The sequence below is a fragment of the Leptopilina heterotoma genome, unplaced genomic scaffold (genome assembly GCF_015476425.1).
Source record: "Leptopilina heterotoma isolate Lh14 unplaced genomic scaffold, ASM1547642v1 Lhet_152, whole genome shotgun sequence".
NCBI classification, from domain to species: domain Eukaryota; kingdom Metazoa; phylum Arthropoda; class Insecta; order Hymenoptera; family Figitidae; genus Leptopilina; species Leptopilina heterotoma.
The window spans coordinates 1,101,611-1,116,574 of record NW_025110868.1 but is presented as its reverse complement, the minus strand read 5'-3'; the positions used below and the strand labels follow the sequence as shown (position 1 = coordinate 1,116,574).

The 14,964-nt window shown below is 23.1% G+C and overlaps 1 protein-coding gene across 2 annotated transcripts in view; it reads left to right on the top strand.

Moving 5' to 3' along the window:
• LOC122498593 (tyrosine-protein phosphatase non-receptor type 13-like) overlaps positions 1-14,964 on the top strand; it is a 244,057-nt gene that overhangs the window by 121,549 nt on the left and 107,544 nt on the right. For both annotated transcript variants that reach the window (XM_043606394.1, XM_043606393.1), the window contains exon 2: positions 11,148-11,308. In XM_043606394.1, the coding sequence (XP_043462329.1) occupies positions 11,149-11,308 (160 nt within the window). In that variant the 5' untranslated portion in view covers position 11,148. The remainder of the gene's footprint in view (positions 1-11,147; positions 11,309-14,964) is intronic.

Sequence of the window (14,964 nt, the reverse complement as noted above, 5' to 3'; positions counted from 1 at the left end):
AAAATTCCTTGCCAAAATACTCCATCCGCCAATTAGCAGACAATCGAATTTTTTAGTTTTTCGAAGTTGATAGCTTTAAAAAATTTAATTGTTCATAAACAATAGATTTTATTGTTGCCTGTTGTTCATTAGATGTTTATTTACTAGAAATTTATTTAGTAAAATGATTTTGGCAAAATTCCTTGCCAAAATACTCCATCCGCCAATTAGCAGACAATCGAATTTTTGAGTTTTTGGAAGTTGATAGCTTTTAAAAATTTAATTGTTCATAAACAATAGATTTTATTGTTGCCTGTTGTTCATTAGATGTTTATTTACAAGAAATCTCTTTAGTAAAATGATTTTGGCAAAATTCCTTGCCAAAATACTCCATCCGCCAATTAGCAGACAATCGAATTTTTGAGTTTTTGGAAGTTGATAGCTTTTAAAAATTTAATTGTTCATAAACAATAGATTTTATTGTTGCCTGTTGTTCATTAGATGTTTATTTACTAGAAATTTATTTAGTAAAATGATTTTGGCAAAATTCCTTGCCAAAATACTCCATCCGCCAATTAGCAGACAATCGAATTTTTGAGTTTTTGGAAGTTGATAGCTTTTAAAAATTTAATTGTTCATAAACAATAGATTTTATTGTTGCCTGTTGTTCATTAGATGTTTATTTACTAGAAATTTATTTAGTAAAATGATTTTGGCAAAATTCCTTGCCAAAATACTCCATCCGCCAATTAGCAGACAATCGAATTTTTGAGTTTTTGGAAGTTGATAGCTTTTAAAAATTTAATTGTTCATAAACAATAGATTTTATTGTTGCCTGTTGTTCATTAGATGTTTATTTACAAGAAATCTCTTTAGTAAAATGATTTTGGCAAAATTCCTTGCCAAAATACTCCATCCGCCAATTAGCAGACAATCGAATTTTTGAGTTTTTGGAAGTTGATAGCTTTTAAAAATTTAATTGTTCATAAACAATAGATTTTATTGTTGCCTGTTGTTCATTAGATGTTTATTTACTAGAAATTTATTTAGTAAAATGATTTTGGCAAAATTCTTTGCCAAAATACTCCATCCGCCAATTAGCAGACAATCGAATTTTTGAGTTTTTCGAAGTTAATAGCTTTAAAAAATTTAATTGTTCATAAACAAAAGATTTTATTGCTGCCTGTTGTTCATTAGATGTTTATTTACAAGAAATCTCTTTAGTAAAATGATTTTGGCAAAATTCCTTGCCAAAATTCTCCATCCGCCAATTAGCAGACAATCGAATTTTTGAGTTTTTCGAAGTTGATAGCTTAAAAAAATTTGGTTTTTGATAAACAAAAGATTTTAATGTTGCCTGTTGTTCATTAGATGTTTATTTACAAAAAAACTCTTTAGTAAAATGATTTTGGCAAAATTCCTTGCCAAAATACTCCATCCGCCAATTAGCAGACAATCGAATTTTTGAGTTTTTGGAAGTTGATAGCTTTTAAAAATTTAATTGTTCATAAACAATAGATTTTATTGTTGCCTGTTGTTCATTAGATGTTTATTTACAAGAAATCTCTTTAGTAAAATGATTTTGGCAAAATTCCTTGCCAAAATACTCCATCCGCCAATTAGCAGACAATCGAATTTTTGAGTTTTTGGAAGTTGATAGCTTTTAAAAATTTAATTGTTCATAAACAATAGATTTTATTGTTGCCTGTTGTTCATTAGATGTTTATTTACTAGAAATTTATTTAGTAAAATGATTTTGGCAAAATTCTTTGCCAAAATACTCCATCCGCCAATTAGCAGACAATCGAATTTTTGAGTTTTTCGAAGTTGATAGCTTTTAAAAATTTAATTGTTCATAAACAATAGATTTTATTGTTGCCTGTTGTTCATTAGATGTTTATTTACAAAAAAACTCTTTAGTAAAATGATTTTGGCAAAATTCCTTGCCAAAATACTCCATCCGCCAATTAGCAGACAATCGAATTTTTTAGTTTTTCGAAGTTGATAGCTTTAAAAAATTTAATTGTTCATAAACAATAGATTTTATTGTTGCCTGTTGTTCATTAGATGTTTATTTACTAGAAATTTATTTAGTAAAATGATTTTGGCAAAATTCCTTGCCAAAATACTCCATCCGCCAATTAGCAGACAATCGAATTTTTGAGTTTTTGGAAGTTGATAGCTTTTAAAAATTTAATTGTTCATAAACAATAGATTTTATTGTTGCCTGTTGTTCATTAGATGTTTATTTACAAGAAATCTCTTTAGTAAAATGATTTTGGCAAAATTCCTTGCCAAAATACTCCATCCGCCAATTAGCAGACAATCTTTTTAGTATTAAAGCTACTTTTTGATAATTTTCTAAAATTGATTATTGAGTATGAAGCCTGATATTGTTATTATATTTTAGTCTTATTTTGAAATAAAAATTTTTCTTTATAGTATAAATATTATTTCTTCCGATTTCCTATAAATCTAATCGATTTTTTTTCTTTCATGACACACATTTTGAAATTCAGTCTATCCTAGAAGATTAACATTACCAAGTCATCACCATATTGTTTGATGATTTATTAAACAGTCTCAGTGTACATATTGAACGGATATGAACGTTAGAATTGATTCTCTTTGACAAACTCAAAAGTTAATTAGAATCGTGAAATATCAACTTTTTTCTTCCAATTATATTTAGATTTAACATTTCTCTGCTTGCATACAAATAATAATAATAATAAAAATAATTAAACTAATAATAATAATAATAATAATAATAATAATAATAGTAATAATAATAATAATATTAATAATAATAATAATAATAATAATAATAATAATAATAATAATAATAATAATAATAATAATAATAATAATAATAATTTAAGCAATAATAATTTAAGCAATAATAATAAAAAGAAAAATAATTCCTTGACGTAAAGAGAGAATGAAAATCAATATCATTCCTTAATTCTTTTTAATTAATTACCTTTTGTTGAATTACAAGTTTTTAGTTAAAGAAAGAGAGAAAAAAGGAGTTTCATTCATCTCCTAAGAAAAAGGAGTTCTTTTCAACAAAACCTGCTTCTATCACAAGAAACTTTAGAAAATCATTCATACGGAAGTAATTGAGCCAAATGATAAATTCATTCTTCACATTGGAAAATTGATATTATAGACTAAATTAAACCAAAATTTTTAATTTAATTCATTTTTTAAATTCAACACTTTTCACAAATGTAAATTTTCCATTGGCCCAATTTTTCGATAATCTTGATCAAATTGAAATATTTTTAAAAGAAAAATAATGATAATAATAATAATAATGCTATTATTATTATAAAAAAAATGAATTTAAAATTTAATTTTTGCTTTCAAATATTGGCGCCATTATTCTAGAGGCACTGCTGTCGATAAAAACTAAAAGTCTAGCGCGAATTTAAAAAAAAAAGTTAATATTCTTCGTTTTTTAAATAATAAATAATTTACAAACCGTTATTTTTCTCCCAGATGAATTTAAATTATTTAAAAAAATAAAATTAATAATCAATTATAATTTTTATTCTTAATTAATTTATAATTTTGTAAAATAAAATTTCAATTTCTCACGCAAATGAACTCATAATAATGAACACGTGAATTTTCAAAAATTTCAAAACACTATTTTTTCCACTATCTTTATATATTACGACAAAATAATTTTTTTTTCAATTAAGAATATAATTCTCGTGTTAATGATATTTTTCTTTCAACATCGTTGCAAGAAGAAAGAAACTGGAATTTTCAGAATGTAACTTAATTAAAATATGGAAATATAAATTCAAAAAGAGAAAAAACTCGGTATTTTTTAATTACACTTTGACATTTTTTTTTTTTTTTTATTGACTCTCTTTTTATCTCGTAAATTTTTATAAGTACAAAGAATTCTAAAACTAATAAATTTTCAATTGAACATTAAATAGTATTATGCCATGGGGGAGTGGTTTAAATTTAAAAATAAAACCGAAAGAGAAAAAAAAATTGAAATCCTTTGTCGAATCATGAAATTTATGTCTATGACAAGTTTTTTTTTATATTCTCTGTGTGTGCAATTATTAATACATATTTTATGTATATAAATATATAAATTGCCGAACGATTGTGAAAATTTTATTAGCTCCATGTTTTATTGGGCATTAATATATACGGGTGTATTGTTGAATGCCAATTGAGATTGTGTCGGACAAATAGTAATTAAAAAATACTTTGTCAGAGCTAATTCTTCGGACTCTTGAAAAGTCTCGAATTAAAAAGCACACGGATATATATTTTCATTTGTATGTTGAGTATCTGTTAAATGTGTGTTTGTGGGTGGGTTTGTTTGCCTATTGGAAATCGATATTTGTATATGCCTACGTGAGATTTTTTTTTCTTTCAATTTTTTTTTTTTTTTTTTTTTTTGCGAATTGGCATTTTCAAGTCGTGTTGGTATTGTGAGGACAGTATTAAATAGGTCTGTCGAGGGAGTGAACAATGATGCATGGTGAGCCTATTCAGAAGTTTAAAACTTCCGCAACGTACTCGCTAATATTGTTCTGTGGGATTGTCGACAGATGTTTTACTTTTACTCTTCAGAAATGTATATATGAGGCATTTTACGTGAAATGTCCTAAGTTGAAATTTCAACTTCTTGAAAAAAATTGAAACTCGAGGAATTTGTTGTTCTATCAAGTAGAAATGTGACCCAAAAAATATTTTTGATTTTTTCGAAAAATTGGAGGGGGTAGAGGGGGGTCAATTTGACCAATTTTGCCAACATCGGCTACTTTGTGAATTTTTTCTGAACATACTTGTAATGGGAAAAATTTTTTAGAATATGTTTCTGAAAGGTTTTTTCGTCCTCTTTCCAATGGTGTATTTTATTTTTTAATATTTTAAAAATTTACCCTAATTTTTGATAATTTATATTTAATTTTCAATTTCCCAAAAATCGGTCCGTTTTTTTTTTAAATAAATTATTGCAAACGAAAGCTAAGGTTTTTTCCTATCGGCATGTAAATTTTCAGAATGCCCTTTTTTTTTGTTTTTGAGTTATTGAATTTCAAAGAATAAATTGCGGCGCGCTGCGTCGCGGGCGCCTCGTCTCACGCCGGTTGCCATGGGTTGCCACGCGGCTCAGTGCAACCGCGACGCAGCGCGCCGCAATTTATTCTTTGAAATTCAATAACTCAAAAACAAAAAAAAAGGGCATTCTGAAAATTTACATGCCGATAGGAAAAAACCTTAGCTTTCGTTTGCAATAATTTATTTTAAAAAAAAACGGACCGATTTTTGGGAAATTGAAAATTAAATATAAATTATCAAAAATTAGGGTAAATTTTTAAAATATTAAAAAATAAAATACACCATTGGAAAGAGGACGAAAAAACCTTTCAGAAACATATTCTAAAAAATTTTTCCCATTACAAGTATGTTCAGAAAAAATTCACAAAGTAGCCGATGTTGGCAAAATTGGTCAAATTGACCCCCCTCTACCCCCTCCAATTTTTCGAAAAAATCAAAAATATTTTTTGGGTCACATTTCTACTTGATAGAACAACAAATTCCTCGAGTTTCAATTTTTTTCAAGAAGTTGAAATTTCAACTTAGGACATTTCACGTAAAATGCCTCATATATGTTGTATGCGCGCCACTTGTAACACTCTCAGTACTTGTCCGAAACTTTAGATTAATTAACTTTAACGTTCAGTTAATTTAATTTCACTTGAATTATTATTATAATTATTAATATTACTTCTTACGTTACAATACTAATACTAGTAATGATAATGATAAAAATAATTATTATTTATCAATATTATTGAAAATAATAAAATATTAATAAAATATAATTTTACTTTTTAAAATTCGCGCCAGATTTTTAAATTTTAGCAACAGTTGCGCCTCTAGATTAATGGCGCGAATATTTAAAAACAAAAACTAAATTTTATTTATTATTAATTATTATTTAATATTAAGTACCAACGTACGTTGGTACTTAATATTAAATAATTTAATAATATTAAATAATTTAATACCAACGTACGTTGGTACTTAATATTAAATAATAAATAATAATAAATAAAATTTAATTTTAATATTAGTAATTTAAGTAAAACTGGAAGAAAAAAACTATTTCTTTTAATCACAAGGAGAAAGATTATATTTTCTTAAAAAAAAATTGTATTAAAAAAAAATTGATTATACAATTTAATTTATATTCATAATTTATATATCTATACTTAATATCAATGGTTTTGGTTGTTTTTTGGAGAGAAAATTTTTTAAAGCTTAAAGCATCCGCACAGTTTTGTTGGCGTAAAATGCTATTTGACTTGAAGTCGATTTCTTCTGCACGAAAACACATGGTAACTTTTTCTGGAAGCTCTATAAAAATTTACGCGTCGCATCACATTTCCTGGTAACATTTTATATATATATGAATATTTTTTTTTCTTTTTTTTCAAAGAGCCCTCTGAATACCTCAAATGCTAAACCCTCCCCCCTCCCCCCCATCCCATCAGCCCTCGCGCTCTGCTTCACGTGCCTCTCAAACACTCTCAAAAACTATTTCAACTTGAGGTAAAAGATGTTTCCTTCAGCCAGCAATGATTTACGATTTCCAAGGTTTTTGCAAGAATTCACATATGAAATCAACTGGAACATTCTTATAACTTTACTTCTTTCTAACTCTTTTCATAAATATATATATAATAATTTAGAAGCTCTTTGAAAAGAGGAATATGATTTAAGAGTTGGGGAAAAAAAAATTAAACCCAGGGATAATTTTTTTTAAAGAAAAATATTTTTAATAAAAAAACTGAAAATGTAATTTGTATAGTGAAAAAGTTGGACTTTACGTACATTTTCTTTTACACTCTGACAAAATTTTATTTAAATTAATAATAATATTTTATTTATTTATTTAAATATATCAATAAAAGGAAACATAAAATTTTGTCAAAATAAAAATGAAAATAAAAAAATTTGTGAAAGTGAAAAAGAAAATAAAAGAGATTTCTATTGTCACTTACTATGAAAGTGAAAATGAAAGTGAAACACAGTTTTTTTGAAAGTATCAAATTAAAATTAAAACAGGCTTCGCCCTCATCAACTAAAACCTAATATTTACTATTTTTTTCAATTTAATACTATTTAGATACTTTTTTAGATTTATGACGCTGAAAGCTACTTTTTTCTTTATTTTTTGGGGAAACTTTCGTCACTTTAAATTCGTTAATAGTTGAAATAAAAAAAAATTCTAAAAATTGTAATAAAATTCTTTAAAACGATTCAATTATTCTCAAAACCTTTTCGAAAATCAATAATTTTCAATGTCTATAAAATTTTAATAAAATTTCACAAAAGATTTTTCGTAAAATTCTTCGCAAACATTCAATTTTTTTATAAGTAATAAAATTTTCACAGGAGTTGGAGTATTTAAAATATATTATAAAATGTTTCAATGAAAATCAATTTAAAAACTTTTTATAAAATTCTACCGCAAGAATTCAATAATTTTCACAAGCAATAACATTTTTCACGAAAATTCAATTATTTAGAAAAATTTTAATAAAATTCCAGGCAAGAATACAATTATTTTCGCATAAATAATAAAATGATTCTCAAGAATTAAATTACCTACTTTTAAAAATTTAAATAAAATTCTTTACAAGATTTCAATTATTTTCCAAAATAATAAAATTTTTCACGAGAATTCAACAATTTAAAAAGATTTAAATAAAATTCTTCGCAAGAATTTACAAAAATAATTAAATAATAAAATTCTTCTCAAAAATTCAATTATTTTTTAAAAAATTGATAAATTCTTGAATTCTTTATTTAATTTTTCCACATTTATTTAATTATTTCAAAAGAATTAAATAAAATTCAATTATTTTCATAAATAATAAAATTGTTCTCAGAATTTCAATTATTTTTTTAAAAATTGATAAATTCTCAAATTCTTTCTTTAATTTTTTAGATTTATTCAATTATTTAAAAAGATTTAAATAAAATTCTTCGCAATAATTCACAAGAATAATCAAAAGTAAAAATGAAAGTTTATTGATATTATTTATTCATTTTTATTGTACTTATATATTTAATTATTTGTGTATTTATTTATAAACTTATTTATAAATTTATTTATAATATTTGCAAATATGTATTGTAATGTTGATTTCTTTTTTATTCAAACTTTGATTGTGAACGATATTCGTATAGGAAAAAGGTCAAGAGTCTATATATAAGATTCGATCAGAAATTTCTGCTAGACTTAGCACATTGGAAGATTTGTAATCCTAGTGACCATTGCATTCGATGGTATAAAATATATATATATATTGTATCTTTGAATTGTATTCCGAAAACTTGATCCAATATCACGTACACATTGCTTTTAACCGTTAAAACTTCTCTAAAACGTCTAACATTCAACTCTCTTTTCTCCTGTCAAATGGATTTATATTTCTCCTGGGAATTATAAAGCTCCTGACATTTTCGTTATATATATATATATATATATATATATATGTATATATACATATATATATATATGTGTGTATGTGAACGGAGCGACTTATTTCAAGCTTAACTTCTCGACTCTTGCTTCATCAGTTTCGAATTTCCTATCATTTCTACTTTTTTCTAAAAAAAAATGAAGAAGACACGATCCTTGAAAGAGGAAAAAAAGTTATATACACTTCCTACATTGATTTAAAAGCCATTTTAGTCCCTAGGGGGAAAAGTACAATTTTACTCACTCGGTGAAAAAAAAATGATGATTTAAAATAGTTCTATAAATTATCTTTTAAAATATATTGCTTAAAAAGGATTTTTAAAAATGATCTTAAAAATTATGTTAAAAATCATCTTAGCAATGATTTTAGAAAATATTTTTAAAAATATTTTAGTAAAATATTTTAGTAAATATTTTAATAAAATATTTTACAGGGTTGCTACAAAAAACTAATTTTATTTTTCCCTGACATTTCCTTGATTTCCAGACAAAATTTTGACTTTTTCCCTCACCCCAAAATATTTTTAAAATTCAACAACTTATAAGAATATCATTATAAAACATAAAGATATCAATCACTCCGAGTCTTCGACTCGGAGCAATTGATATCTTCATGTTTTATAAAAATTTTAATTTTCATAAAATTTTTCAAAAAAAATTAAATTATTTACAAAAATTATAATACAATTCGTTGCAATAATTCAATTATTTTCATAAATAATAAAATTCTTCACAGGGTTTCAATTATTTTATTTTTAATACAATTTTAAGTAAATTTCTCGAAAAATGAAATTATCTTCAAAAATTTCTTGCAATAATTCAATTACATTACACAAATAATGAAATTCTTCGCTGAAATTTAAAAATTTTCGAAATTTACTATTTTAATAAAAGTTCTCAAAAGAATTCAATTATTTAAAAGAAATGTAATAAAATTCGTTGCAGGAATTCAATTATTTTCATAAATAATAAGATTCTTTACATTATTTCAATTATTAAAAAAAAATTTCTTTTAATTGATTGCAAGAATTCAATTACTTCCATAAATTATAATAAAATTCTTCACAGGACTTCAATTATTTTTAATAGAATTTTAAGTAAAATTCTCGAAAAATTTAATTATCTTCAAAAATTTTTTGCAAGAATTAAATTACATTTCACAAATAATGAAATTCTTCGTTGAAATTCAAAAATTTTCAAAATTTACTATTTGAATAAAAGTTCTCAAAAGAATTTATTTATTCAAATAAAATGTAATAAAATTTATTGCAGGAATTCCTATATTTTTACAAGTAATAAAATTTTTCACATGAATTCAATTATTAAAAAAAAATTTCGAAAAAATTGATTGAATTCAATTACTTTCATAAATTAATAAAATTTTTCACAGGATTTTAATTATTTTTAATACAATTTTAAGTAAATTCTTAGAAAAATGGAATTATTTTCAAAAGTTTTATTAAAATTCTTCGAAAGAATTCAATTATCAATTATTTTCAAGAATTCATGCTATAATGTTTTTAATATTCAATTATTATCTAAAATCAATTTTTATCTGAAAATTCTATGAGAATTCAATTATTTAAATGCAAAAATAAATAATTTATTGAATAAATGAATATTTCTCGAAATTGAATTATCATAAAGAATTTTATCATCAAAATTGAATTTTTTTCGAGAAATTTTAATAAAATTTTCAAGATTAATCACATTTTTCGAGGAATTCAATTAAAAATGTATTAAAAATAATTGAAATTCTATGATGAGTTTTATTATTCATTGAAAATAATTGAATTCTTTTAAAAGATGTTATTATTTATGAAAATAATTGAATTATTGCGAAGAAATTTATAAAAAATTTGTAAATAGTTGAATTCCTGTGAAATTCTTATTATTTATGAAAATAATTTAATATTTGCTTAGAATTTTGTCTACATTTTTTTTTAAATAATTGAATTCTTTTGAAAAATTTTATTAAACTAGTAGATATTGAAAATCATTGAATTGGTGAAAATTTTTTGACAATAATTGAAATTTTGCAAAGAATTTTATTAAAATTTTTGAAAATAATTGAAATTTGGAGAAGAATTTTATTATTTTTAAAGATAATTGAATTTTGATGGGAATTTTTTTAAATTTTTGAACATAATTGAATTTATGCGAAAAATTTGATTACTTTTGAATATAATTGAATGTCTGCAATTATTTGTAACTTCTCCAAAATTCAATTTTTTCCATTTACTTTAATAAAAATCCCTGACTTTTCCCTGATTTCCCTCACCAATTTTACTTTCCCTGACTTTCAAAAACTTTTCCCTGAATTCCCTGATTTCCCTGACCTGTGGCAACCCTGATTTTAGTAGGTAAATATTTTAGTAAAATATTTTAGTAATATATTTTAGTAAATATTTTAGTAAAATATTTTAGTAAAATATTTTAGTTAAATATTTTAGTCAATATTTTAGTAAATATTACAATTGTAAATAAATTTCTAATTTCTAATTCAAATTTAGAGATGAATTATAAATTGTAAATAAATTTCCATGTCTTTTTTTTTATTTAAATTCAAAAGTATTTAAAAAAAAAAAAAATAAGAAAAATTTTTATTTAGTTCAGATTTCTTTTTTGTTAACAGAATGCCAACGTTGAGCGTTGGAGGCGTCTGCGGCGTCGAAGATGGGTTAAGTATCGTGGCGTCGGATGTTCTTGCTTTAAGGGGTGCAGGTTTGGAAGCTGCAGAAACTTGGGCTCTCCTTTGCCAAGCAGCCCAAGCTCTTCAAGATCTCTTTCTCTCAAGTAAGTGAATTATCTACTTCAAAACTTGAAGCGCACAAATTGCAAAATAAAAAAGAAAAAGAAAAAAAATTATAATAAGGCACTTTAAAGTATATGGCGAAAATCAATTTCTCAATACACATTTTCTCGAAGAGTAATTACTCAACAATTTGTTTATTATAAATCTTGAACCGATTAACTCAAAAATAAATTAAAAAGGAAAACAATTATCTGTTAACTTTCTCTATAAATTCCAATTAGTAAAAATGTTTTTTAATTTGAGTCAGTGATGGACTTTTTGCTTTTGAATTAGTCAATTTTACTAGTAAATATCAATTTCAACTAATTTATTCGTCAAATTTACTAGTAAATAGCAATTTTTACTAATTTATTAGTATATTTAAATATTTAATATTAAATTTTGTTAAATAATTGATTTTTTCGAAATTTTTTTTGAAAATGCTATTCTAAATGAATATTTGAATTAAAGTGGAAATTTTATTATTTACGAAAATAATTGAATTTTGGATGAATTTCATTAATTTTATTTTTAAATAATTGAATTTGCGAAATTTTATGAAAATACTAGATATTGAAAATAATTGATTTTCTCAAAAAGTTTTTGAGAATACTAGATATTGAAAATCATTGATTTTCGAAAGTTTTTTGAAAATAATATTCAATCGTTATAAATTAAAATAATTAAATCCAAAAAAATACGAAAAGTGAAAATATAAATTTTGTATATCAGAAATCCATGGAACGTTATAACACTTGACTTATTTATATGTTTACCTCGAACTTTTTTTTCAATCGTGACATTACAAATATTATAATTTTTTTTCCACTTCCGTACTTTCTCTCTTTCTTCCTCCCTCTGACTATCTACTCTTTAGTCGTACTCTGCAGAAAAGTAAAAGCACTTTCAATGAACATTTCGCCGCCTCAGCTCTCGTCTTTCATGCTTGAAGGCTCTTCCCTCTTCATCCCTTACACACTTGTCTTTTCTTTTTTTTCTTTATTTTTTGCCTTTTTTTCTTGCATTCACCAGCTTTTTCTTGTCTATTCTACACATTTATACCTATTTTAAAAATATTTCAAAAATTTTCCATGAAATTCTTAATTTCTCAGTGGAATTTCATTAAAATTTTTTCTTTCTAATTTCCTTTTTTTTTATAATAATTAGTAAAATTAATTAAAAAAGTAATTAGTAAAATGTAAAAAATTTTCAAAAAAAGTCATTTTCGTCGAATCAAACTTACACGGAAAAAAAATTTATTTGATTCAAATAACCGATTACTTGACTATCAATTAAATATTTAATTAAATTAAATAATATTTATAGTCAATTAAATGGTATTTGCTTATTAAATATTTAAATACTGAAATTATTCGTTCAAATACCATTTAATTAGTTCCAATAAATATTATTTGATTCAAGTAAATATTTAATTTATAATAGTCAATTAATTGGTTCTTTGAATCAAATAAATTTTTTTTTCAGTGTATAATAAATCAAAATTATAATTAGAATCAAAATTATTATATCTTTAATTCAAAAATAATTCTTCGTTGACAAAGACAATTATCTTTAATTCAAATATATTGTTTTCTTAGTGAATAGAATAAATTAAAAATAAATGAATAAATTTAAAAAAAAAATTAAATTAAAATGAAATATTTGATTTTATTTTGCGAAAAATTCGCAATGAATTGAAATCTAGAAATTTATATAAATATTCGTGGTCGGGTATATTTATAAATTAGAGTAAAAGTTATTGACATTTTCTCGTTTATTTATGAAATGCAAATATTAATGTAGAAAATGTAGAGATTAATGTATCAATAATAAATATTTCAATGCCATTCGCTTCAGTCTCGCTTACAATTAGATTAAAAGCAAATTGGTAATTATAGTTGTCTGATTTGATTTTGCTCGTCACATCCTCAATCTGTCACTCTGTATCAATTTCGAATGGAATGCGAGAGTATCATTGAATTTTCCTATATATATATATGTGTGTGTATGTGGATTTAATCCCAGAAATTGTAAATTCCCGTACATTTATATATATATATATATCAACACACAAAACATGTCATTTATTTTTATAAATAAAAAGGAAAAAAAATTAATTGAAGAATTCAATGGGATGTCTCCTTCTTTTAAATCGTAAATAAAAATTTAATTTCAAAAATATTTCTATATCGATTTTATATTTGTATTTATTTATTTATTTATATTTATCTTTCTTTATATTTATTTATATTATTTTTTATATTTATTTAGTATTTATAAATTTTATTGATTGTTTATTTAGTTTATTGTATTTGTAAATTAAAAGGAAAAATGAATTAAAGAATTCAATGGGGTGTCTTTCTTCTTTTGAAACGTAATTAAAAAATATTTATTTTCAAAATATTTCTCTATATCTATTTTATATTTTTATTTATTTATATTTATTTTGTTACTATTTATATTATTTTGCATTTATTTATATTCTTTTTTATATTTATATTTATTTTGTTTCTATTTATAATTATTTTGCATTTATTTATATTCTTTTTTATATTTATAATTATTTTCTATTTAATTATATTTGTTTATATTTATTTACAAATGTATTTACAAACTAGTTAAAAACGATTAAAGAAAATATTGAAATTAAACGATATTTAGAAACGATTTCGCGAAATTAATTAATAAATTTGTTTTTTGTTTTTAACGAAGAAGGAGAATTTCGATAAACTTTTTTTATAGATTTACATGGGATTAAATTAAATGAATATAAATATTGAAACTCTAGAATAAAAATTATTTACTTGCTTTTTGATTGTCACTGGCCGTATCGGTTTTCTTGTTGGTGAAATTAAGTTGTCTCTGAGCAATGCTTGCAAAGAGTAAACAGAGTGAAAAGTTGTTTCCAGAAACCCTTGCCCGTAAATTACATTGTTCTACTTCTTCAGATTTTTAATTTCCATTATTTTCTTATTTTACATTTCTTTTAATTGTTTATTTGTTTATTTATCTATTTAATTGCTTGTTTATTACTTTTTTCTTTATATATAAAAAATTTTATCGTTCAAAATAAATATTATTTAATATATATTATTTATATCTATTAAATATATTTATTTTCTACTTCTTTATAATTAAAGAGAAAAAAAAATAAAAAAAATAAAAAATAAAAAAAAAATAAAAAAAAATAAAATAAAATAAAAAAAAAATTAATAAAATATTTAAACTCAATTTATATAATTAGGTCGTGAGGGAAAAAAAGTGGTAAATTACTTCTTATTTAAAAAAAGAAAAATAATTATTTTTATTTCAAAATTCGCGCCAGGTTCTTCGTTTTTAGCAACAGCAGCGCCTCTGGAATAATGGCGCCAATTTTTGAAAACCAAAATTAAAATTCATAATTTATTAATATTTAATATTTGCTATTTATTTCTAAGTAAAAAATCAAAAAGCAAAGTGTGGGAGCAAAAGTGTTTTTCGTAAATTATTCTTTTAAAAAAACAGAATATTGATTTTGTTTTTTTAAAAATCGCGCCTTTTTTAGTATCTAGCAACAGCAGCGCCTTTAGACTAATAATGGCGCCAAAATTTGAAAACAAAATCTAAAATTCTAAATTTATTATCATTTATTATAAACTATTTATTGTTATTTATTATT